The 24239-nt window shown below is 39.0% G+C and overlaps 1 protein-coding gene across 1 annotated transcript; it reads left to right on the forward strand.

Annotated features, from left to right (window-relative positions):
* The first annotated feature begins 87 nt into the window (after window positions 1–87).
* LOC111150360 (eukaryotic translation initiation factor 2 subunit gamma) lies at window positions 88–18740 on the forward strand. Its single transcript, XM_022507804.1, has 13 exons — window positions 88–120; window positions 211–387; window positions 931–994; window positions 1948–2075; window positions 2160–2281; window positions 3906–4000; window positions 5517–5675; window positions 7763–7897; window positions 10065–10159; window positions 10696–10840; window positions 12411–12580; window positions 12857–13029; window positions 18305–18740. The coding sequence occupies exons 1-13, from the start codon at window positions 88–90 to the stop codon at window positions 18366–18368; spliced, it is 1560 nt and encodes a 519-aa protein (XP_022363512.1). The 3' UTR covers window positions 18369–18740.
* Window positions 18741–24239: the final 5499 nt, after the last annotated feature.

Consider the following 24239-nt stretch of genomic DNA (forward strand, 5'->3'; position numbering starts at 1 on the left):
GGGGGGGGGGGGGGGGGGGGGGGGGGGTCCTTCTTTTGGAGCTGCCCTCAGCGTTGCCTGCACAAAAATCCGTCAGGTAGGCGACGAATGGATTCCAAAACTTTGCCTCCTGTTTTTTTAGTGAGTCTTCCGTCAGGCATTGTGTAAACCCAAGCGTAGAGAAGTCCAAGCAGCGAGGACCCTGCTGCACTGGCCCGCCTCCTTTCCCAGGCGTGGGTCCTAGTCGGCCTTCCCGCCTCCCCTTCCCCGCCCCACAAAAGGGGACCTGCGTTCGGTCAGGCGGCAGCTTGGGCGACTTCCTTCCTCTCGGAGCAAGAGGGGGGGGGGGGTGAGGCTGGAGTGACTCTGGGGCAGCCGCATCTTTCTCGCCAGGATCTCGCCACCTTGGTAAGGTTTCGTTCTGCAAGGATGTGGAGTGAACTCAGAAGTGGATGATCGAGCTTCTGGGGAGGCGTTGAGACGAGACAGTGCCGGGTTGTCGGGAGCATGTGTTAGGAGGGAGACTCGTGCTGCCGCCTGCAGCTCGGCAAGTCTGTGAGCTGTATACATGGGGTTCTGAGTTTGTGGGACCTCAAGCCCCCGGAGGATTCGGCTGGAAAGTCATGGTGTTAAGTGTTACTAAGGCTTTTGCTTTTGAAGGTGTGGAAAGGGAGTATCTACCGTGTCCTCAGTGCTTATGCTGACAAGGTTGCCGGGGCGGGGTGGGGGTGGGGGTTCGGTCTCCGGCTTTGACATCTCCCATAGTGAGTGGAGGTGTGGTTCTGTAACGATGAAGGACATTTAGGGCTTCCCAGTCATCAAAGTACAATATTGCTTTTGCAGGAAAAGTGCTTTAGAAGCCTGTCACATGGTGGCAGGCTATGGGTAGCAAATGTAAAGTCAAAGGAAGTCTTACCTACAGCGATTTAAAATAAAAATGTTTCATTGCAGGATGTTACCAAGTTGACACCACTTTCACACGAAGTTATCAGCAGACAAGCCACAATTAATATAGGTAAGATAAGAATAACTTGGCGACATGACTTTATCTCGACAAGTAATTTTATTATCTTCTCCCTTTGTGTGATTACTTGAATTTTATGAGGACGCAGATATTCAAGAAATAGACTTTGAGCCTGTGTGAGTAAAACACCTGCCAGATTTTGTGGGAATCATATATTGTTCACGCCTAGCTCATGTCTAGGTGAGAAGAAAAGGTACAGACATATGAAAAATTTAGTAGCATAAAGCAAGATGTAGTCATATGCAGCAGAAGAGGTGAAAATATGGTACTTGCCACACAGGGTTGTTGCAAGGGCATAATTTTCAAAAGTTTTATTTGGTATATAAGCGATTATTAAGTAGAAGGGTTTTTTCCCTCCCCTAATTGCCACCTAGAACTTTAGAGGAGAAGGTTTGTTGACTGAGTGTAAATTTAGGGTATTTGACAGAAGCAGCACAATTAAATCTAGTTAAAAGTAAAGCTCTACCATCAGGTTATATTAAGTTATAAGATACATTCTACCCTTGATAGCATTACCATATAAACCTGGGTTGTTTTCCTATTACTGCGGTTTTTTTTTGGTTGTGTCAGGACTCATACTTTTTTACTTCACTGTGGTTGTGCTGGAAGTTCTTTAGTCTAATCTAAGATTTTATCTTATTGAGTGTTTGTTTTAAATGAAGGCAGTTTTTTATGTGGTTAGAAACATAAGATGAATAGCTTTTGCTGTACTGGAGTGTAGTTTTTGAGGAGATTGTCATTACAGGGAAAGTTCCATTCAGTCCTGTATCAGAATAAGGTTTTGGTAGGAAAGAATATGAAGGAGGAAAAATTGAAGTCACTGTTGGTTTTATGTTGGTATTTATAGTGAGTTTTAGCTTTGGGTTTTCTATTTCAGTGCTTTCTGAAATAGTGTTCTGCGTAACTGAATGCTCATGAATTAATTTCTTATACTTTGTCTATAGGTACAATTGGTCATGTAGCTCATGGGAAATCCACAGTTGTAAAAGCTATTTCTGGAGTTCACACTGTCAGGTTCAAAAATGAACTAGAAAGAAATATTACAATCAAGCTTGGATATGCTAATGCTAAGGTGAGTTTGTGTTGTAGAACTAGAAATAACTTTGTTGAATGTGCAGATAACAAATTCGAATCTTTTTTTTATTGAAATTTTTAGATTTATAAACTTGACGACCCAAGTTGTCCTCGGCCAGAATGTTATAGATCCTGTGGAAGTAGTACACCAGATGAGTTTCCTACAGACATCCCAGGGACCAAAGGGAATTTCAAATTAGTCAGGTGACCTCTTTCAGAAAACACCTTATACTTCATATTCTATTGTCTTGTGATTGTGCTTTTTAAAATACTTAACTGAAATACTAAATTTTGAAACTGATTGCTGAGTATCTTTTTTCTATTTTTTGGTGTTCTTACTGTCTATAATGACAGTAATTTGAAAAGTCTAAATCATCTTCATCCTCAATTTAGATACTTGCATGTAAGTTCTCCAAAGGAAAGGTAACGTGAGCAAATGGAATGGAGGGAAACACAGCTCATTGGATTGAGGGGAAGCTTTTTGCCAGGCTTCGTACATTTCTCTTAAATAATGTTTCTGTTTTTTAGATGGGGGATGAACAAAGCCATTCTTAATTACTTCTCTTCAGTACATGGGCTTGTTACCCAATCAAGTTTCTGAATATGATTTGTATCCTGGTTCTTTATCAGGTGTTACAGACTCCTATTCCCTAGTGATGTTAATGGGGTTAGGGATGGCCCACAAAGAAATTTTACATTGGGCCAGGGCTGGGACTGGGGAAAGGTAAGTGAAGCCCTTCCCTTGAACCCCAAATGTAAGGGGGGAAATCCTAAAGAAAAAGAAAAAAAACCCCTCGGTGATCAGGATAAACAGTATTTCAAGGCAGTGCTTTTTGAAATTGATGCAAAGAAATCTTAATAGAATATTATTTGTTTAAATAAAGAAAACTCAAAATAGCACATTTTTTCCCTCTTGCTTCAGTATCATTTTTGGTTCAATGTGGCATTATTAGTTACCTTTGATATTTTACTCATCGTGAATTTGTTTGCATTTTGTTTTTAAAAATCTTAAAAATTTAAATGTTATTTATCTTGATTAGTGAGTTTTTTGGCACTCTCTAAATTTTTTTCTTTTTAAGATTTTATTTATTTGACAGAGATCACAAGTAGGCAGAGAGGCAGGCAGAGAGAGAGGAAGCAGGCTCCCCACTGAGCAGAGAGCCCGATGTGGGGCATGATCCCAGGACCCCAGGATCATGACCTGAGCTGAAGGCAGAGGCTTTAACCCACTGAGCCACCCAGGCACCCCATGGCACTGTCTTAAATTTTGCATCTAAGACAAATATCTCACTCAGCCTCACCCTGGTTCTAGTCCTCATCAGAGAACAGCAAACCTTTTTTTATAAGTGGCCAGATCATAAATATTTATATCTCTGCGGGCCATAGGTTCTCTGGGAAGAAGCTACTCATCTTTGCTCTTGTGTTACGAAAGTAGGTGCAAATAATATGTGCTTGAGTGGGTATGGGCCAGATTTGGCCTAAGGGCCTTAGTTTGCTAACTCCTGTTTTAGATCATGACCATATGCGCATACACTCTTTAAAAATAGTAATTCTCAATGAGTAGCAGTTTTGCTAAAATAGTATTGCCGTCTCTATTTCACATTGGCAGTTCCTGCTTTTCAAGGTGCTGGAGGAATTTTTGGCAAATTATTTTTTTAGGTGGTAGTGCCCATTCTGTTAACACTGTTTTAGCTTTCAAATCGATGACATTTCTAGTATACATTTTATACCATGCTCTTTACCATATTCATTTTGATTGGATTTGGGAATTTCTATCTGTGAAAATATGGATTGATTTTAGGACTGATTGTTATTTCTTCATTGTTAGACATGTTTCCTTTGTTGACTGTCCTGGCCACGATATCTTGATGGCTACTATGCTAAACGGTGCAGCAGTGATGGATGCAGCTCTTCTGCTGATAGGTAAATATATCAGAATTGGTTTCGACAAATCAGTGCGGAGCAAATCCAAGATAGAATATTAAAGGGGAACTAAGGACATTAAGGGCCATATCCATTACGTAAGAGTGACACAAATGGGAGCTAACACGTCATCCAGGATGACATCCCTGCCTACCAGGTATCACAAAATACTAAGATAGATGTGGGGCTGATAAGAGAATTCTTAGGTTAGTATATATATATTTTTTTAATTTAAATTTTTATTTTTTTATAAACATATAATGTATTAGTTCCAAGGTTAGTCTATATCTTTAAATTAAAGTCAGTAGTGCACTTTTCCTACCTAGATGACATGAGATGGTTTATTATTTTAGTTAAATATTTTTGTAAGTGTACATGTATTTGTCATCCGCAGCGACGTTGATGTATAGTGGTTTTATTTAGATGCAAATTTTATTCATAGTAAGTGCTGAAGTGTAGACCTAATTGGGGTTTTCAAAGCTAGGGTTGTGCTACCTTCCTTATGTGAGCTGTCAAGAGATTTCATTGCTATGGGACATTGTTCTTATTTTTTTGAAGATTTTATTTGAGATTGAGAGACAGAGATAGTGAGAGAGGGCAAGAGTGGAGAGGGAGAAGCAGGCTCCCCCCTCAGCAGTGAGCCTGATGCAGGGCTTGATCCTAGAACCCTGGGATCATGAACTAAGACAAAGGCAGACACTTAATGTATGGGACATAATTTTTTAAAGGGTGCCAAGTAGATACAGTACAGGACTGCTCAACATCACTGCTTGGGGAAGTTGATTGTTGGAATGCCCAACAAAACATACCAATGTTTATGATACGCTGTTGGTTGTCTGTGCATTTAGTGTTCTTGTCTCCCTTTGTTAGGGAGTACTCTTTGGTAGTAGTTGAAATTCACAGACTGCATTAAGTGTTTTCCCTTAATTACTCTCTACCTCTTAGGAGCTGAACTGGGCCAAAACATCTCTAAGACTGGATAGAGCCAGAGGGCTATACCTTATACCTGAGCAAAGGGCAGACCCTGGGATGCCAAACTTGTTGATTCCAATCTTCTTGCATAGCACCAGGGATGAAAGTCAGATGATCTGGAGGCTCCAGTGAACGCAGGCACAGAGGGTAAAACAGGGCAAACGGTGGATGCTTGGCAATGATATCCAGGACTTTTGCCTGGAGTAAGGCTAGAATTTGCAAAAGTTTCCTTCATTAGATGCCAGGTAAATTTGTTTTGGTAGTAAAATACACATAAAATAAAATTTACCATAATAGTTATTTAAAGTGCACAACTCAGTGACATTAAGTACATTAACAGTGTTCTATAAGCATCACAAATTTCTAGTTCCAGACATTCTCATTGCCCCAGAAGGATACCCCATGCCCATTAAGCAGTCACTCTATGCCATACCTTCCCTCCAGCTCCTGGCAGCCACTAATCTGCTTTCTGTCCCTTTGGATTTGCCTATTCTGGATGTTTTCAGTTAATTCTCATGCATCTTTTTTATTCTTCATCATCTAGCTGGTAATGAGTCTTGTCCTCAACCTCAGACTTCTGAACACCTGGCTGCTATAGAAATCATGAAACTGAAGCATATTTTGATTCTACAAAATAAAATTGATCTGGTAAAAGAAAGTCAGGCTAAAGAACAGTATGAACAGATCCTCGCGTTTGTACAAGGTAAGTAGACATAATCACTAATAAATCACTTTGAGAGATATTTAATCCAGATACCAGATGTTAAGTTTAACTTTTACTATAATAGACTGTCTGAAATAGATACATTTTTCCATCTTTTTTTTAAGGTTTTTTTTTTAAAGATTTTATTTATTTATTTGACAGAAAAAGATTACAAGTAGGCAGAGAGGCAGTCAGAGAGAGGAGGAAGCAGACTCTCTGCTGAGCAGAGAGCCGGATGTGGGGCTCGATCCCAGGACCCTGGGATCATGACCTGAGCTGAAGGCAGAGGCTTTAACCCACTGAGCCACCCAGGCGCCCCTTTTTTAAGATTTTTTTAAAATTTTTTTATTATTTATCAGAGAGAGAGGGATCACAAGAGGCTGAGAGGCAGGCAGAGAGAGAGGAAGCAGGCTCCCCACTGAGCAGAGAGCCCGATGTGGGGTGCGATCCCAGGACCCTGAGATCATGACCTGAGCCAAAGGCAGAGGCTTAAACCACTGAGCCACCAAGGTGCCCCAAATTTTTGCATCTTAAAACCTTATTTACCTACCTACTACTTGTTAGCTAACTGATACAATTAGTGAAATCTATTTTTGTGAATTTGATAAACTAAAGCGCATTTTTTTCATCATGTGTATTTAAAATATTTTACTGAGGTATAGTTGATGTACTATGTTAGTTTTAAATGTATAATACAGGGATTCAGTAGTTCTGATAATTCAGTACATAATGCAGTGTTTCCGACAGTAAATATAGTTACTGTCTGTTACCACACAAAAGTTGTTAAAATATTACTGTCTATATTAACTATGCTACAAATTTCATCTCAGTGACTTCTTTTATAATTGGAAGTTTAAACTAAAGAATATTTTTGCTGGCTGAAAGTTAGAACTGAAGTTGTATTCTGGAAACTGTGTCAGTTTAGGAAAAAGAGTCCTCCTTAATGAACAAAAGCTTTTTTTGTTTTGAACTTGAGTCTTACACTATTCTTACCGAGTACTTTGATCATTGGAACTGACAATGATGTATTTAATCTGTATAGTGTTCATTTCTCTGTTCCATTCATTTCTCTGCTGCATAAGGTTTTTCATTTCAGGGAAGACATAATGCATGTTATTGTTGACAATTCTCTCTCAGCATTGTTCGAAGGATTGATTCCCATGAATCTAGTTCTTTCGTGATGAAAAAGAATAAGTCATTTTGATTAAAATCTAATTATGTTTGGTCCATTTCTTTGACCAACCTGTTTGACATATAATTAATAAGGGGCAAATATTTTATGAGTCAGTAGTCTTTGATTAGCAAAGAGTCTGTAATTTTACCTTGACATTTATTTGGAGGTTAATTACATGTTACTAGAAATCTTTAAACTAGTAATGTGCTTTTTCCCAGGAGTGTTAATATTTACTCCTTTAGATGGTATTATCATTTTAGCATAGTAAATACATGTGTAAATATATTTTAACAAATTTTTTCCATAAAAGGTGTAGTATTCATTTTTAGGAGTAAAACCAACAGAATACTGCCACTTTTCTAAACAGAATTATCACTTTGCACCTGTTGGCATTTGTGTGAGGATGTTTAGGCATCTATTTTAGTGTTTCTTGTTTTTGTTTCTAGAGATTTTATTTATTTGACAGAGATCACAAGTAGGCAGAGAGGCAGGCAGTGTGGCGGGGGGGGGAAGCAGGCCCCCTGCTGAACAGAGAGCCTGATGCGGGGCTCGATCCCAGGACCCCGGGATCATGACCTGAGCCAAAGGCAGAGGCTCAACTTACTAAGCCACCCAGGTGCCCCTGTTTTGTTTTGTTTTTTTTAAATTTATTTATTTTAGAGAAGAAGGGGCAGAAGAAGAGGGAGACAGTCTCTCAAGCACGCTCCCTGCTGAGGACAGGGCCTGATGTGGGGCTCAGTCACACGATTCCAAGATCATGACCTGAGCTGAAACCAAGAGCCGGAGGCTCAACTGACTGAGCCACTCAGACACCCCAAGGCATCTATTTTTGTAATCTTAACTTTTTCATGTAACATAGAAAGACCAAGTTCTGTAAAAGTAAAGAATTTTAATCTTTCTGAATTTTGTATAGGCACAGTAGCAGAAGGAGCTCCTATTATTCCAATTTCTGCTCAGCTGAAATACAACATTGAAGTTGTTTGTGAGTACATAGTGAAGAAAATTCCAGTACCACCAAGAGACTTTACTTCAGAACCCCGACTTATTGGTAAGTGATAGTATTTGTCTTTAAGTCTTTTTCTTTTTTTAAAGATTTTATTTATTTTTTTGACACACAGAGAGACAGCGAGAGAGGGAATACAAGCAGGGAGAGTGGGAGAGAGGGAAGGAGGCTTCCTGGTGAGCTGGGAGCCCAACGCGGGGCTCGATCCCAGTACCCTGGGATCACGACCTGAGCCGAAGGCAGAGGCCCAACCCACTGAGCCACCCCGGCACCCCAGTCTTTAACTCTTAATTTGATCTTTTTCATATTGATGATTCGTCTTGAAGGATGTTTATTAATACTTCCTCTTTCTGTAGAGATAAAAACAATCTTCATAAATGTTTTTGATTCTGGGATTGTATTGACAATGCTAGATTGCATTACTGGAAGAGGGACAGAGTCCCCGTACAGAAGGAACTTCTAACCTTTTTGTGGTCTGTATATGGTATGTCACATGATCAAGATGGAGTTATACAGTATTCTCCATGGAATTAAAATGTTTTGGTCAGTAACAGGATATTAGAACTTTCATACAGATGTTTTTATTGTACATTAATGAGGATTTTACTTAAGTTCATAGGACCAATATTGGTACTACACTAAGCTTGTGGTTCCTACACAGATGTAGGAGCCTTTTTAAAACAGACATTTGAGCCTCTCTGAGCCTGCACCACTTTATATCGTGGGAAGTATTCTCTTGGGTAATTGTGATGTGTATCCTTGTTTAAAGTCACTGTTCTTTATTTTTTTTCTTCAATATTTTATTTATTTATTTATTTGAGAGAGAGAGAGAGTGAGAGAACATGAGAGGGGAGAAGGTCAGAGGGAGAAGCAAACTCCCTGTGGAGCTGGGAGCCCGTTGTGGGACTCAGTCCCAAGACTCCGGGATTACTACCTGAGCCGAAAGCAGTGGCTTAACCAACTGAGCCACCCAGGCACCCCCAAAGTCACTGCTCTTAACCTAAGTTCAGTGCATGTAGTTCGAAAGTTGTTTCGTAGTATTTTTTTCTTTTTTAAGATTTTATTTGATTTATTTAACAGAGACACAGAGAACACAAGCAGGGGGAGTGGGAGAGGGACAAGTAGGCCCTCTGCCAAGCAGGGACCCTGGGATCATGACCTGAACTGAAAGCAGATGCTTAGCGACTGAGCCACCCAGGTGCCCCTGTTTTGTAGTTTTAAAACTAAATTTTTTTTTTTTTTTAATTTATTTGACAGAGAGATCACAAGTAGGCAGAGAGGCAGAGAGAGAGGGGGAAGCAGGCTCCCTGCCGAGCAGGGAGCCCGATGCGGGGCTTGATCCCAGGACCCCGAGATCATGACCTGAGCCGAAGGCAGAGGCTCAACCCACTGAGCCACCCAGGTGCCCAAAACTAAATTTTAATTTAAGAAGTTATGCAGAGATAGATAAAGGAAAAAAAGTCCACAGTCTCCCTGCCTTTCACTTCTAGCCCTTTAGCCCAGAAGCAACCAAAGTTAATGGTGTGTACTAGTCTCACACCTTCCTCTTTATGCACACATCATTATGTATAAACATGTACGTGTTTCCCATTTCAGTTTTACTTTATGGAAATGGGATCGTACTCTCTGTGGTACTTATGTCTGGTTTTATGTGTGTGTTTTTTTTTAATAGAGTGTGTGGGTTATCCTTTTAGGTCATTATATTATAGGTTAGACATCTTTTTTTAGGGGTGCCTGGGTGGCACATTTGGTTAGGTATCCAACTCTTGGTTTCAGCTTAGGTCAAGATCTCAGGGTCATGGGATTGAGCCCCATGTCAGGTTCCATGCTCAGTGTGGAGTCTGCTTAAGTTTTTGTCCCTCTCCCTCTGCCCATCCCCCCAGCACGCATGTATGCTCTCTATCTCAAATAAATAAATCAGTCTTTAAAAAAAAAAAAAAAAAAGCCGAAACGTTCTTTAATACCTGCTGATGTTCCATAGTATGGATGTACCATAATATGTCCCCTGTCAATTAACTTTTATTTCCACTATTTTCATCATAAATAAACCTGCAATAAACATAAGAATAATGATAATAGATTTTATCACAAAGTTGCCCCTGTGTATAAATATTATATGGCCTCTATCTTAGAAATATTATCTTAGTAAAGAATATTTCCTTTAAAATTAAAATGAGCAGATTCGGCTTTAATTTGTTTTGTTTTCTTTTAGTTATTAGGTCCTTTGATGTCAACAAACCTGGCTGTGAAGTTGATGACCTTAAGGGTGGTGTAGCTGGTGGCAGTATTCTAAAAGGAGTATTAAAGGTGAACTGGATTTTGATTGTTGTATTTTTATTTGTTTATTTTTCCCTTGTCTTAATCATAAGGTGAATAGTGGGACACTCCAAATTAAAAGTAAAAATTTTTTCTTAAATATTTTATTTACTTACTTGACAGAGAGATCACAAGTAGGCAGAGAGGCAGGCAGAGAGAAGGGGGGAAGCAGGCTCCCTGCTGAGCAGAGAGCCCGATGCAGGGCTCGATCCCAGGACCCTGAGATCATGACCTGAGCCGAAGGTAGAGGCTTAACCCACTGAGCCACCCACACGCCCCTGCGACACATTTTATATGGAGATAGGCTTGTGTGGTAGGTAGTTAGCAACAGTTGGATGGATGTTTCTGGTTTTGAAGCTCTCTTCCCCATTAATTTTTTTTTTTTTTAATAACAATCCTCGACATAGAGAAATAATGGCCTTTTCAGTTTGGGCATCTTCCTATTAAGACTTCTGCTATGTAAGTGGTAATGGTGTTGTCCCACAGTAATTCTAATTACTAACTTCTATGTTCTTCTATGTTTACAGGTGGGCCAGGAGATAGAAGTCAGACCTGGTATTGTTTCCAAAGATAGTGAAGGAAAACTCATGTGTAAACCAATCTTTTCCAAAATCGTGTCCCTTTTTGCAGAACATAATGATCTTCAATATGCTGCTCCAGGAGGTCTTATCGGTAAGGATTTTTCTCTCATCCCTACATTTTTGTCATATTTTTTGTGGGAAAAGGAATGCCCCAAAAGATATATTGTAGATTTTTTTTTTATTTTATTTTTTATAAACATATAATATATTTTTATCCCCAGGGGTACAGGTTTGTGAATCGCCAGGTTTACACACTTCACAGCACTCACCATAGCACATACCCTCCCCAATGTCCATAATCCCACCCCCCCCCCCCCCCTCCCCCCATTAACCCTCAGTTTGTTTTGATATTGTAGATTTTTAATTGGGTATTTCAAATAATTGATTGGGGTGGGGAACATTAATGTGGTTAAGTTATTGGTTTTAGTTCATAAGATAGTTTCATGTGTTTGTAAAAACTATTTCTAAGGATAAAGAAGAATGTGTTTTGGTTTAGTATATGAAGTAACTCCTTTTAGCAGTAATAAGTGTTACGATCCAGCATTTAAAATAATAAGTATACTTCTTTGTCTACACAATTTTGGTGGTAGAGTGGTTGTTTTTTTGTGTGTTTTGCAAGTGGAAAATTACCCACAAATGTCAGTTAAATCCTTTCAGATCATGTTTACTCTGAGGTGGGAATAAAAAATAACTTTGATTGTGTAGCAATTACTGAGATGATTTTATGGATTTTTCTAGTTTGTGACAACTTAGTGTCTTACCAGATACCCAGAAAAAGACAAGATTCAAATGAGACTTAGACATATTGTACCTTTGAATTAAAGAAGTTGTTGTTGGATAAAGAAGGAGTTCGTCTTTTGGTTCTCTGGTTTTTGGGTATATAATTCACTTTTTTATCCTGTCATTAAGAGTTTACCATATAGGGGCGCCTGGGTGGCTCAGTGTGTTAAAGCCTCTGCCTTCGGCTCAGGTCGTGGTCCCACGGTCCTGGGATCGAGTTCTGCCTCAGGCTCTCTGCTCAGCGGGGAGCCTGCTTCCCTTCCTCTCTCTCTGGCTACCTCTCTGCCTACCTATGATCTCTGTCTGTCAAATAAATAAATAAAATCTTTATAAAAAAAAAAGAGTTTACTATATATAATTTAATGATAATGCTCATGTAGCCACCACCCAGCTTGAACCAGTTAACCGGTACTTTACCAGTCTTGGTTCATCCTTTTATCCCCTTCCCTCTCATACGCAGCTAAAATATTTTGAAGTGGATCCTAGGAATCATATATGAAGTCCCGAAGTTATTTTTTTAATCAGCCTTTCAGGGGAGAAATGGCAGGCAAATATTCTACAAATTACTCATTATGAATTCTGTATCTTTTCAACCTTTATTAAGTATATTCAGACTCATTTTTGAGTTGGGTTGTCATCTTTGTCCTTTGTTTAGAATTTAAATCAAGAGACTGTTCTCAAATGCCCAAATTCTCAAATGATTCTGTTTCTTCAGGTAAGACAGGTATTTTGTCATGCCCATGAAGCTATTACATGAGTATGAGAATATAAATGTGTATTAAAATGTATAGGTGTATGCTGTACTTATTTGACTAAGTTTTGGGTAAACCACTTTATAGGAAATAAAAAGTTGGGCTTTATATATCTTGTTTTTATATCAGGAGTGGGAACAAAAATTGACCCCACTTTGTGCCGGGCTGACAGAATGGTGGGACAGGTACTTGGTGCAGTTGGAGCTTTACCAGAGATCTTCACAGAATTGGAAATCTCCTATTTCCTACTTAGACGGCTGCTAGGTGTACGCACTGAAGGAGACAAGAAAGCAGCAAAGGTAAGTGCTTTCTGTAATTCCTGTTTCAGAAAAGTGGCAGTGATGTTAGGACCAGTTTTGAGGTTCATTCTTTTATATAGTTAACGTGGGATTAACATAAAGGGTGAGTGAATTTGGCTTTCTACTTTTAGGAACTTGAAAGTCTCATATTAGGTTAGCAGAAATGGAAAATTGCTGGTATCTCTTGTTGGCAAGGATATGGGAAAATAAGCTGTCATTTTTGGCAAGCATTTTCTTGATTTGGGGGTTTATCTTTCCTCAATTTTATTTTCCTAGGTGCAAAAGCTGTCGAAGAATGAAGTGCTCATGGTCAACATAGGATCCCTGTCAACAGGAGGAAGAGTTAGTGCAGTCAAGGCCGATTTGGGCAAAATTGTTCTGACTAACCCTGTCTGCACAGAAGTAGGAGAAAAAATTGCCCTTAGCCGAAGAGTTGAGAAACACTGGCGGTAAGTTTACTAGCCTTCGTCACTATCTAATAAAAAAGACACAGTCAGTTTCCTTAAGTTCTTGGTGGTGTGCAGGCATACTTTACCTTGAACACAACAGTTTTTTAGCTTAACTATTTATTGAGGCTTTAACTCAACTATTTATTTGGATGACTTTGAATTTGTATTTCTAGCCTTGATTTGTGATACACACAACCTATGAAAAAACCAGTGAATTTAGGCTCGATCTTTCTCTTTGGCTTTGTAAAACTTTATATTTGGAAATAATTTCAAACTTAACAAGAGAATTGCAAGAATTGCACACAACTCTTGTTCCCTTTTCCCAGATACGCAATTTATTTGAGTGTGTGTGTGTGTGTGTATTCTATACATATAAACTTTTTTCTTGACTGTTTAGGTGTGGGTTGTATATATCATATCTCTTGATCTCTTAACATGTTGGTTTATATTTCCTAAAAACGGAGACATTCTCTTAATTAACCACTTCAAGAAGTTAACATTGATAATTATTGAAACCTAGAGTTGATAATCCAGTTACACAGCTTGTCCCAATAATGTCCTCTAGTCCCTCTGGTCTGGGCTCATGCAGTACGTTTAGTTGTCATACATCTCTTAGATCTCTAATCGGGTACTTCCTCGGGTTTTTTTTTTCTTTCTTGTCTTAATTGACATTGACTATTTTGAAGAACACATTTTTACTCTTCCTCAATCTGAGTTTATCTGATACTTCTAAGATTAGGTTCAGGTTATGTATTCTTGGCTGGAATAGTTACATAGATGGTGATATCTCCTCAGGAAATCACAACCAGAGGCACATGAGATCTGATTGCTCCTCCTTGTGGAAGTTAATTTTGATTATGCGGTTGAAGTGTTGTCCAGTTTTTCTACTGTGTACTGTTTTTATCTGTGCACCTACTAAGCATTTTATGGGAAGACTCATTGAGGTTAAGTGAATAGCTTACTCCTCATCACGTCTTACCACCCTGGATTTAGCATCTGCTGATGATTCTTGTCTGAATTGAACTTGATTATATGATTCGAAAATGGTGACACCCCTCCCCCAACCCGCCACTTCTCATTTATTGTTCTTTCTTCCCTATTGTTTACTTAACTGGTTATAATATAGACTCATGGAGTTTTATTTTATTCAATAGGTTATGATTCATTACTGTCCTTACTTATTTTCATGCTCAAATTGCTCAGAGGGAAGCAGGGAGCAGGGAGCAGGGAGCCTGATGCAGGGCCCCACCCCAGGACCCCGAGATCATGACCTGAGCCAAAGGCAGAGGCTTTAACCCACTGAGCCACCCAGGCGCCCTTTGGTTGAATTTTAAGTAAATAATCCTGCTTTGTGGTGATTTATGTCATTTGATTTTACTCTTTGGTGTGATTATACCATTTGCTATTACAGACACACTGATTCCCAGGGTATTTTAAAATAGGCTTAAATAATAAACTTTCAGAAACTCTCAACAGGGAATGTATTATTCTTACTTAGTTAGAATGGTACATTTCCTAGATCAGAACAGATTTTAAAATAAAAGGATTTTTTTGTGTGTGTCTGCCCACTAATACTATAAGAGGATTTTATCCAAATGAAACTAGATCTTGCTTAAAAATTAGCAAGACTCTACCAGAAAACAGTTAGAACTAATAATAAATGGATTCAAGAAAGTTGCAGGATACAAAATTAATATATAGAAATCTGTTGTACTTCTAGATACTAATAACAGTAGCAGAAAGAGAGATTAAGAAAACTATTTTATTTATGGTTGCTTGGGAAAGAATAAAATATCTAGGAATAAATCTAAGGAGGTGGAAGACCTATACTCTGAAAACTATAAGACTTTGGTGAAAGAAATTAAAGACAACACAAATGGAAAGACATATTATGCTTATGGATTAGAAGAATTAATACTGTTGAAATGGTGTTACTGTCCAAAGCAATCTACAGAATCAGTGTAATTCCTATCAAAATACCATTTTTCATAGAACTAGAATAAATAATCCTAAAATTTGTGTGGAATCACAAAAGATCCCAGATAGCCACAACAGTTGAGAAAAAGTACAAAGCTGGAGATATCACAGCCCCAGATTTCAAGCTGTCTTACAAACCTGTAGTAGTCGAAACAGTATTGTACTGGCACAAATACAGACATATAGATCCATGGAACAGGAAAGCCTAGAAATAAACCCATGCTTATGTGCTCAGTTAATCTGTGACAGAGGAGGCAAGAATATACAGTGGGGGAAAGAGAGTCTCTTCAAAAAATGGTGCTGGGAAAACTGGACAGCTATACACAAAAGACTGAAACTGGGCCACTTTTTTTTTTTTAAGATTTATTTATTTATTCAAAACAGAGCATGTGCACAAGCTTGGTGGGTGGGGGAGCAGAGAAAGAAGGAGAAGCAGACTCCCACTGAGCAGGAAGTCTGACTTGGGGCTCTATCACGGGCCCTGAGACCATGATCTCAGCTGAAGGCAGATGCTTAACTGACTGAGCCACGCAGGCACCCCAAAACTGGACCACTTTTTTACACCGTACCCCAAAACAAATTTAAGACCTAAATGTCAGACTTAAACAGACTTAAACTCTTAAAACAGGCAATAATCTTTGACATCAGCTTTAGCAACATATTTATGGATATGTCTCCTCAAGCATGGCAAACAGAAGCAAAAATAAACTATTGGGACTACACCAAAATACCAAATTTTTGCATAGCGAAAGAAACCAACAAAATGAAAAGATAATCTACTGAACGGGAGAAGGTGTTTCTAAATGATATATCCGATAAAGGCTTGGTATCCAAAATAAATAAAGAACTTTCACAACTCTAGGCCAAGTCAGCCAACCAATTCAATTTTATTTTATTTATTTATTTATTTATTTATTTATTTAAAGATTTTATTTATTTATTTGACAGAGAGAGAGATCACAAGTAGGCAGAGAGGCAGGCAGACAGTGAGAGGGGGAGGCAGGCTCCCTGCAGAGCAGAGAGCCCGATGCGGGGCTCGATCCCAGGACTCTGGGATCATGACCTGAGCCGAAGGCAGAGGCTTTAACCCACTGAGCCACCCAGGCGCCCCTTTATTTTATTTTTAAAAGATTTTTATTTATTTATTTGACAGAGAGAGAGAGAGATCACAAGTAGGCAGAGAGGCAGGCATAGAGAGGGGAAAGCAGACTCCCTGCTGAGCAGAGAGCCCGATGCGGGGCTCTATCCCAGGACCCTGAGATCATGACCTGAGCCGAAGGCAGAGGCTTAACTCAGCCACCCAGGCACCCCAAGAATTCAGTTTTAAAAAGAGCAGTGCACCTTAATAGACATTTTTCCAAAGACGTACAGGTGGCCAACAAAGACATGAAAAAAGGCTCAGTATCACTAATTGTCAGGGAAATACAAATCAAAATCACAATGAGATACATACCACTCCAAATGGCTAGTGTCAAAAAGACAAGAAAAAGGGGTGCCTGGGTGACTCCTTTGGTTGGACATCTGACTCTTGATTTCACTTCAGGTCATGATCTCAGGATCATGAGATTGAGCCCCATATTGGGCTCCGTCTCAGCTGGGGGTCTGCTTGAGATTCTCTTTCTCTCAAATAAATAAATAAATAAATAAATCTTAAAAAAAAAAAACCAAAGGTCAAAAAATAAGTGTCATTGAGGATGTGGAGGAAAGGGAGCCATCATGCACTGTTTGTGGGAATATAAATTGGTGCAACTACTATGGAAAACAGTATGGAAGTGCCTCAGAAACTTAAAAATACCATATGATCTAGTCATTCTACTATGGGGTATTTCCCCAAAGAAAATGAAAACGCTAATTTGAAAAGATACATATGTGCATATATCTATGTTTATTGCAGTGTTTTAATAGCTAAGTGTCCATCCATATATGATTGGAGGAAGGAGATATGGCATATATACACGGTGAAATATTACTCAGCTGTAAAATAATAAAGTCTTGCCATTTGTGACAACATGGATGGATCTAGAGGATTTTATGCTAAGTGAAATAAGTTGGAGAAAGACAAATAACTATATGATTTCACTCACAGGTAGAATCCAAAAAACAGACAGGCTCCTAAATAGAGAGGACAAACTGGTAGTCTCTGGTGGGGGCATGAGGTGGGTAGGGGGACAATTACAGTCAATGAAAGGGATTAAGGCTTCCAGTTATACAATAAATAAGTTCTGGAAATGAAAAGTGCACTTTAGGGAACATAGTCAATAATATTGTAATGTATTGGGGCACCTGGATGGCTCAGTGGGTTAAGCCTCTGCCTTCAGCTCAGGTCATGATCCCAGGGTCCTGGGATCGAGCCCCACGTCGGGCTCTCTGCTCAGCAGGAAGCCTGCTTTCCTTCCTCTCTCTGCCTGCCTCTGCCTACTTGTCATCTCTGTCAAATAAATAAATAAAATCTTTAAAAAAAAAATAATATTGTAATGTATGGTGCCAGATGGTGAGTACACTTACGGTAAGCATTGAATAATATGTAGAATTGTCAAATCACTATGCTGTATACCTGAAACCTATATAATATTGTATGTCAGTTATACCTCAATAATAAAGAAATTGAAGTAAAAAATAGTCAAACTTCTAAAAATTAGCAAGTATGTTAAAATTGTTAAATGAGGGCATCTGAGCGATCTTTACATTGCCTAGGATTGTGGTTTTACCCCATGTTTAGATGAGTTTTGTTCTAGAAGCTGTTGTTGAGGTAGCATTCCAGCGTGGTCATTGATTAGAGCAAGCATCAAAAGAGGGAGCAGAAGTCCCTCTGCTATTGAGAGTAATCTGCTTAGTTCTTCTCTTAATTTTCTTTGCCAGCCAGGATCATGTTAAATCCTTTGTGATCTGTTGAGTGCTGTGAATGGTCAAAAAGCATTTTTCTAGGAGAAAAGGCTAGAAAAGGAGATTTTTTAGAAAATCAGACTGTGGTAGATTGTGTATCAGCATGATTCCTTAGGTGGACTGGAGGACTCTGGTGGTTCTGGAGGAATGAGTATATTTCTGTAGAGTGAAGACAAGCATATTTGTAGTAGCATCTTTTTGTTTGTTTTTTTTGGTCATTCGTTGTGGCTAGGGTCCATCTTTGTAGGTCTGAGGACCTAAGAAGAAAGTGTGAGCTTTCTTAGTGGAGCAGCAGGTTTGGGGAACATTCAAATTTAGTAGATAGGCAAGTAAAACCAGTTATGTCATATGATTGTGTAGTAATGATAATGAAATGAGTGTAAAATTCATGGTTTTTAAAATTTTCTTTTTGCAGTTTAATTGGTTGGGGTCAAATAAGAAGAGGAGTGACAATCAAGCCAACAGTAGATGATGACTGAAGAATTCCGGTGGAATCATACCTTCGGATGGAGTCAGAATTTCTCTTTACAACCTAGGGGTATATTTTCAAAGCAATACTGGGAAATTAATTTCACAGCTCATTACCTTAGTGGTAGCTGTAAGGTTATTCTCATTTTTTGGTGATGAAAATTTAACCTCTAATGCTAAAACAGGGTCTACAATAAATGTAAAAATTGGCATAATGTTGGATTGAATCTACATTTTAGCAGAAATTAATCATTCCCAAATAATGTCTAATTTATACATCACTGCAGGATTGAAATGAAACTGCTACAGCCAGCCTTTTCTGTAGCACACATACCAAGAAACCTGTTTCAAATAAAGGTTTTCTTCTTACTTCGCATGATTCATCTTTGAGTGGTTCCAGGCTTGAAGGACTGTTGTACCAGTAAAAACTTGAAGACACAAGTTCTTGAAAACCAGCTTCCCTTTGCCCCGTATTTTATGTTGCATTATCTTTGAAATTATGAATGAAAAAGAAATTAATAAAAATTAACTTAAGAGCATAGGAGCTCATTCCCATGGACACACCTTTATGTCCCCTTCCTCTTTTCCTGAACTGGAACACAGGAAAGTAGAGCCAGAAGTTCTCATCTTCTTTTGATGCCCTGCAATTGTTTCTGCATTGGTTTAGACCTGAAACCTGATAGCCTTCTCCCACTGGAAAAGACTGTTAAACCTGATGATTCTAGATAAGTAACATAGATCTTTCTAGGTCTTATTCTGTTTTTTTCTTAACTGCTTCATTGATATGGTTATAATGTAGATTCTAATATTAGTAACCTTTGGATCTTTCAAGAGGTCAGTGATGTTAGAAAGCAAAGGGTGTGCCTTTTGATTTTTACCTTACTCTCCATTTTACATTTTTCTTGTCCTCTGCTTTATTTTTTATTTTGGGTTTTTTTTTTTTTTTTTTTTTTTTTTTAGATTTTATTCATTCAAGAGAGAGCACGAGTAGGGTGGAGGGGCAGAGGCAGAGGAAGAAGCAGACTCCACTGAGCAGGGAGCCTGACACGAGGCTTGATCCCAGGACCCTGAGGTCATGACCCAAGCTGAAGGCAGATGCTTGACCAGCTAAGCCACCCAGGCGCCCCTTCTTTATTTTTATTTATTTTTTACTTTGTAAGATTCTCTTAAAGTGGTAGGTCCCAATTCTAGCTGACATTAGATTTTCTGGAGAACCTTTAAAAAAAGGGAAAAAAAAGAAAAAGGTGACCTGAAGAGATTCTGATTTAATTGAGTAGGGATGGAGCCCTGGCATTGATATTTTAAAAAATTCCCCAGTGTTAAGAAGTGAGTATAGAGAGCTGAGAAGTAGATGTATCAAATAACACAAAATTTACTGAGTTTTGGTAGTCTGATAACACAGTCTGATAATAGTCTCTAGTTGCTTTTCTTAAATTGCATTTAATGTGGGACTTGATGCCACAGTCTAATAATAAGCCTTTTTAGGAATTGAAACTGTCCTGTAGAAAGTTAGAAGGTGTGGCTATGAATTATTACTTAAATTTATAAGTTTTGAAGAAGCATATGATGTTGCATACTTGATTGACTTTGAAGGGTTGTGTTGTAGCATGAAGGACATTTAAATAAAGCAAGGTCCTAATCCACACATTAATTTTATATTTAGCATGTTCCCTTTGTTTTGTAAGCCCCTTCCACCAGTAGTTCAGGGATAACAAGACCCAGAGTTTTAGTAGTTGACTAAATTTATCTTAAGTAATCTCATGTCAGAATTGAAAACAAAAGTCTTGTCTATTTCCAGCATCTACATGAATTTCAACAGATTTATGAAGCACTATGTTTAATGTAAATAGGTATATACAAACATGAAAACTGTGGGCCTGATTTTCTTAAAACTTGAAGTCAGTGCATTGATTCTTAGCAACAGCTGTACCTGGTTGAGAATCTGCCTGTAATGCAGTGTTACTGATGAAAGTACATTGTATGGGTACTTCCTCTTGACTCACCTGTCAAGATATTTTTGGACTCTGACCAGTTCTCATCCCTTCTACTGTTAACGATAGAGTTGACACCACCGTGGGCTATCACCTACAACAGCAGTGCACACATAACTCTTCTGTGCTTCCACACTTGCCCCACTGCAGTCTCTTGTCAACACAGCCAATGTTACTCTTTTTGTAAGAGAATGCTTTGTGTACCACTGTATGATAAGTTTTAAAGTCTCACAGAAATGGGGGTTATGAGAGCAATCTAGCTCTGACATGCAAATGATTTCCAGGCTGCCATAGAAAGTTCTCTCTGTTACATGACCTCCAAAAATGGTGTGTGTGGGGGGGGGGTTGCAGAGGAAAAAGAATTTTCTTTGATAAGAGTGCATATAGCTTCACTCTTAAGATTTTGTTTTTATTTGACAGAGACCACAAGTAGGAAGAGAGGCAGGCAGAGAGAGGGGAAGCAGCCTCCCCGCTGAGCAGAGAACCCGATGTGGGGATCGATCCCAGGACCCTGGGATCATGACCTGAGCCGAAGGCAGAGGCTTTAACCCACTGAGCCACCCAGGCGCCCCCTATAGCTGCACTCTTAATAAAACTTCTGAAATCCTATTTCTAGAAAAATTTAATATGGTGGAGCATTCATTGAAATGGATGCTTTTCTAGAAATAACATTAATTTTTAAGGAATTATAAAAAATGAAGCCAGTATCCTTAGTACTTATAATCAAGAAACTTGGCTTACTAAAAAATTACCCCTGCAAGGATGCCTGGGTGGCTCAGTTGGTTAAGCGTCTGCCTTCAGCTCAGGTCATGATCCCGGGGTCTTAGGATCGAGTCCTGGATCCAGCTTTTTGCTCAGTGGAGAGTCTTTCTACCTCTGCCACTCCTCCCACTCATTCTCTCTCACTCTCTTGCTCTCTTAAACTCTCTGTCAGATTAATAAATCAAATTTTTGAAAAAAAAACATTACCTCTGCAGAAGTTTCCACAAACAATATACATTCTGCCAAATTTCAAAGATTAGGTAATTTCTGTTTAAGCTGTTTCGGAATATAGGAAATGAAAAGACAAAAAAGGAGACCTCATAACTCATTGTTCAAAGTTCTATCCCTGCTGCCAAACTTGGAGAGAATACTACCAAAAGCAAAAAACCAAAATCACTGAAACGTATTCTCACCAAGTTACAAAATCCATGCTAAAATAGTAAATTCCAGGGGCGCCTGGGTGGCTCAGTAGGTTAAGCAGCTGTCTTCGGCTCAGGTTGTGATCCCAGGGTCCTGGGATCGAGCCCCGTATCGGGCTCTCCGCTCAGTGGAGAGTCTGCTTCTCCCTCTCCCTCTGCCTGCCACTCTGCCTATTTACTAGTGCTCTCTCTAACTCTCTGTCAAATAAATAAAATCTTTAAAAAAATAGTAAATTCCAGCAAAATTATATTAAAAGAATAATGCATTCTTGTGTACACATGGAAGTTAGGTTGAAAAAGAAAAGCATACCTTGAAGATGTATTTAAAATAGTCCACAATGACTTTTTTTTTTTTTAAAGATTTTATTTATTTATTTGACAGAGAGAGATCACAAGTAGACGGAGAGGCAGGCAGAGAGAGGGAGGGAAGCAGGCTCCCTGCCAAGCAGAGAGCCCGATGCGGAACTCGATCCCAGGACCCTGAGATCATGACCTGAGCCGAAGGCAGCGGCTTAACCCACTGAGCCACCCAGGTGCCCCCCACAATGACTTTTTAAATGTCAGTAATGTGGAGAAGGGAACTTAACTTGTTTCATGTTCTTGGTAGAGAACCATCAGAATCATGGTTTTGAATGATGAGATATCGGAGCACAATAAATAACACCCTTCCAAGATTCTATAGGTGGGATAAAAAGTTTGCGTTGGGTAAAAACGTGGAGTTGTGAAGTTAATGAAGTAACTAGAGTGAAATTCAGGGTGGAAAGCAGTTAGTAGTTGCAAAACACTGGAATTCATGTGATTGTTTCTCTGTATTCTCATTAAGGTCTGCAACAAGTCAAGAATGTCAGCTACCACTTCAGTTCTACAACAGTATTCTCTGGGGCTTAGCAAATGAGATACAGATATTGGGAATGGAAGCAACAGAACATTATTTACAAGATATAAGATTATCTAGAAAATACTACCCAGGAGCTGAAAAGCATGAACTGCTAAGAGTGTTCAGTGAGATGAAGGGATTCAAGGTAAACATGCAAAAATGATTAGTTTATTAAATAACTTATTAATTAGATTACAGCCCCCCCCCCCCACAGATCAGAAAATGCAGTGGGTGTAAACTGTCCACGTATAAATTTAATAGGAGTATGCAAGATCTGTATGAATAAAACATTTATTGAAGGTCAAAAAACGAGATAGAAATGAAAAACAGGCAATATTCTTGTATGGGAATACTCAATATTGTATAGGTGGCTACCATTTTTTAAAAAAAGATTTTATTTATTTATTTGACAGAGACCATAAGTAGGCAGAGAGGCAGGCAGAGAGAGAGAGGAGGAAGCAGGCTCCCCGCGGAGCAGAGAGCCTGATGTGGGGCTCGATCCTAGGACCCTGGGATCATGACCTGAGCCGAAGGCAGAGGCTTTAACCCACTGAGCCACCCAGGCGCCCCTGCCATTTTTTTTTTTTTTTTGCTATAAATTCAGTGCAATCTGAATAAGTTTCAATAAAACTTAAAAGAACTTGTCCAGCTGATAAAGATTTGGAAAAGTAAATTCACAAGACTAGTAAACTTTCGGAAAAGAATTATGGGAGAGTCGACTCACCATGTTTTAGATCACGGAAAGCCACAATATAAGAAATATGGTATTGATGCAGAAATAGATCATTGGAACAAACATTATAACCATATATAAAAAATTTTTTTTAAGATTTTATTTATTTATTTGACAGAGATCACAGGTAGGCAGCGAGACAGGCAGAGAGAGAGGAGGAAGCAGGCTCCCTGCTGAGCAGAGAGCCGGATGTGGGGCTCGATCCCAGGACCCTGGGATCATGACCTGAGCCAAAGGCAGAGGCTTTAACCCACTGAGCCACCCAGGCGCTCCCCCATATATAAAAATTTAATAATAAATGCTATAGGCTGCATTTTACGTCTGTGAAGAAAAGGAGAGACTTTTTTAGTCCAAATGGCTAGCCATTTGGAGGTAAAAGATCTTTTATTTAAAGTCTTATTTAGCAGGTTCCTGGGTGGCTCAGTCGATTAAGCATCTGCCTTTGGCTCAGGTCATGGTCCTGGGATCGAGTCCTGTGTTGGATTCCTTGCTCAGTGAGGAGCCTGCTTCTCACTCTCCTCCCCACTCCTGCTCTCTCTCATGATCTCTGTCTCAAGTAAATAGATAAAATCTTAAAAAAAAAAAAAGTCTTATTTAAGGTTTCATTTTATTGAGGCAAAATTTGGAACAAAGAAAAAGAGACTAGTTTAATAATTTGGGTGAGGAATGCAAAACAAACCCAAAAATCATAAAGGAGAGGTTGGCAGATCTAATATCTAAAAAGTTCAGAACAGGGCCGAAGATATCACATACGTAAAAGATGATAGATTGAGAGAAAATACTTAAGAATTACATGACATGTGAAAGATAAATATTCCTAAAACAAATCAATAAGATAAAAAACAGAAATGGGACAAAATATTTATTGCATCCCTTTCAGTGAACTAAAGACAGGAAGAGAGGTGGTGTTGACTCAGGAGCATGCTGATTTGACTTGGGCGAAGAAGACCTTTGTTAGTGGTAGTCAAGTGATCCCGCAGGCAGGAGCAGATGTGACATCTCCATGGAGTTTTCTCCATGCCTCAGACTTAACAGGGAGGGGCCGTACTGCTGCAAGTGACTTCCTTGTAAGGTCAGTTCTTGCTGAATCAGAGAAAATG

This window comes from Enhydra lutris, unplaced genomic scaffold (assembly GCF_002288905.1).
Source record: "Enhydra lutris kenyoni isolate GAN:26980312 unplaced genomic scaffold, ASM228890v2 scaffoldscaffold23, whole genome shotgun sequence".
In the NCBI taxonomy this organism is placed as follows: Eukaryota; Metazoa; Chordata; class Mammalia; order Carnivora; family Mustelidae; genus Enhydra; species Enhydra lutris.

What these genes read in the sequence shown, in the direction of transcription:
- LOC111150360 (XM_022507804.1), top strand. Translation starts at nt 88, where the DNA reads ATGGATTCCAAAACTTTGCCTCCTGTTTTTTTA. An exon ending in GATCCTCGCGTTTGTACAAG is followed by an intron (nt 5,676 to 7,762) that starts GTAAGTAGACAT and finishes AATTTTGTATAG; the next exon opens with GCACAGTAGCAGAAGGAGCT. An exon ending in GAGACAAGAAAGCAGCAAAG is followed by an intron (nt 12,581 to 12,856) that starts GTAAGTGCTTTC and finishes TTATTTTCCTAG; the next exon opens with GTGCAAAAGCTGTCGAAGAA.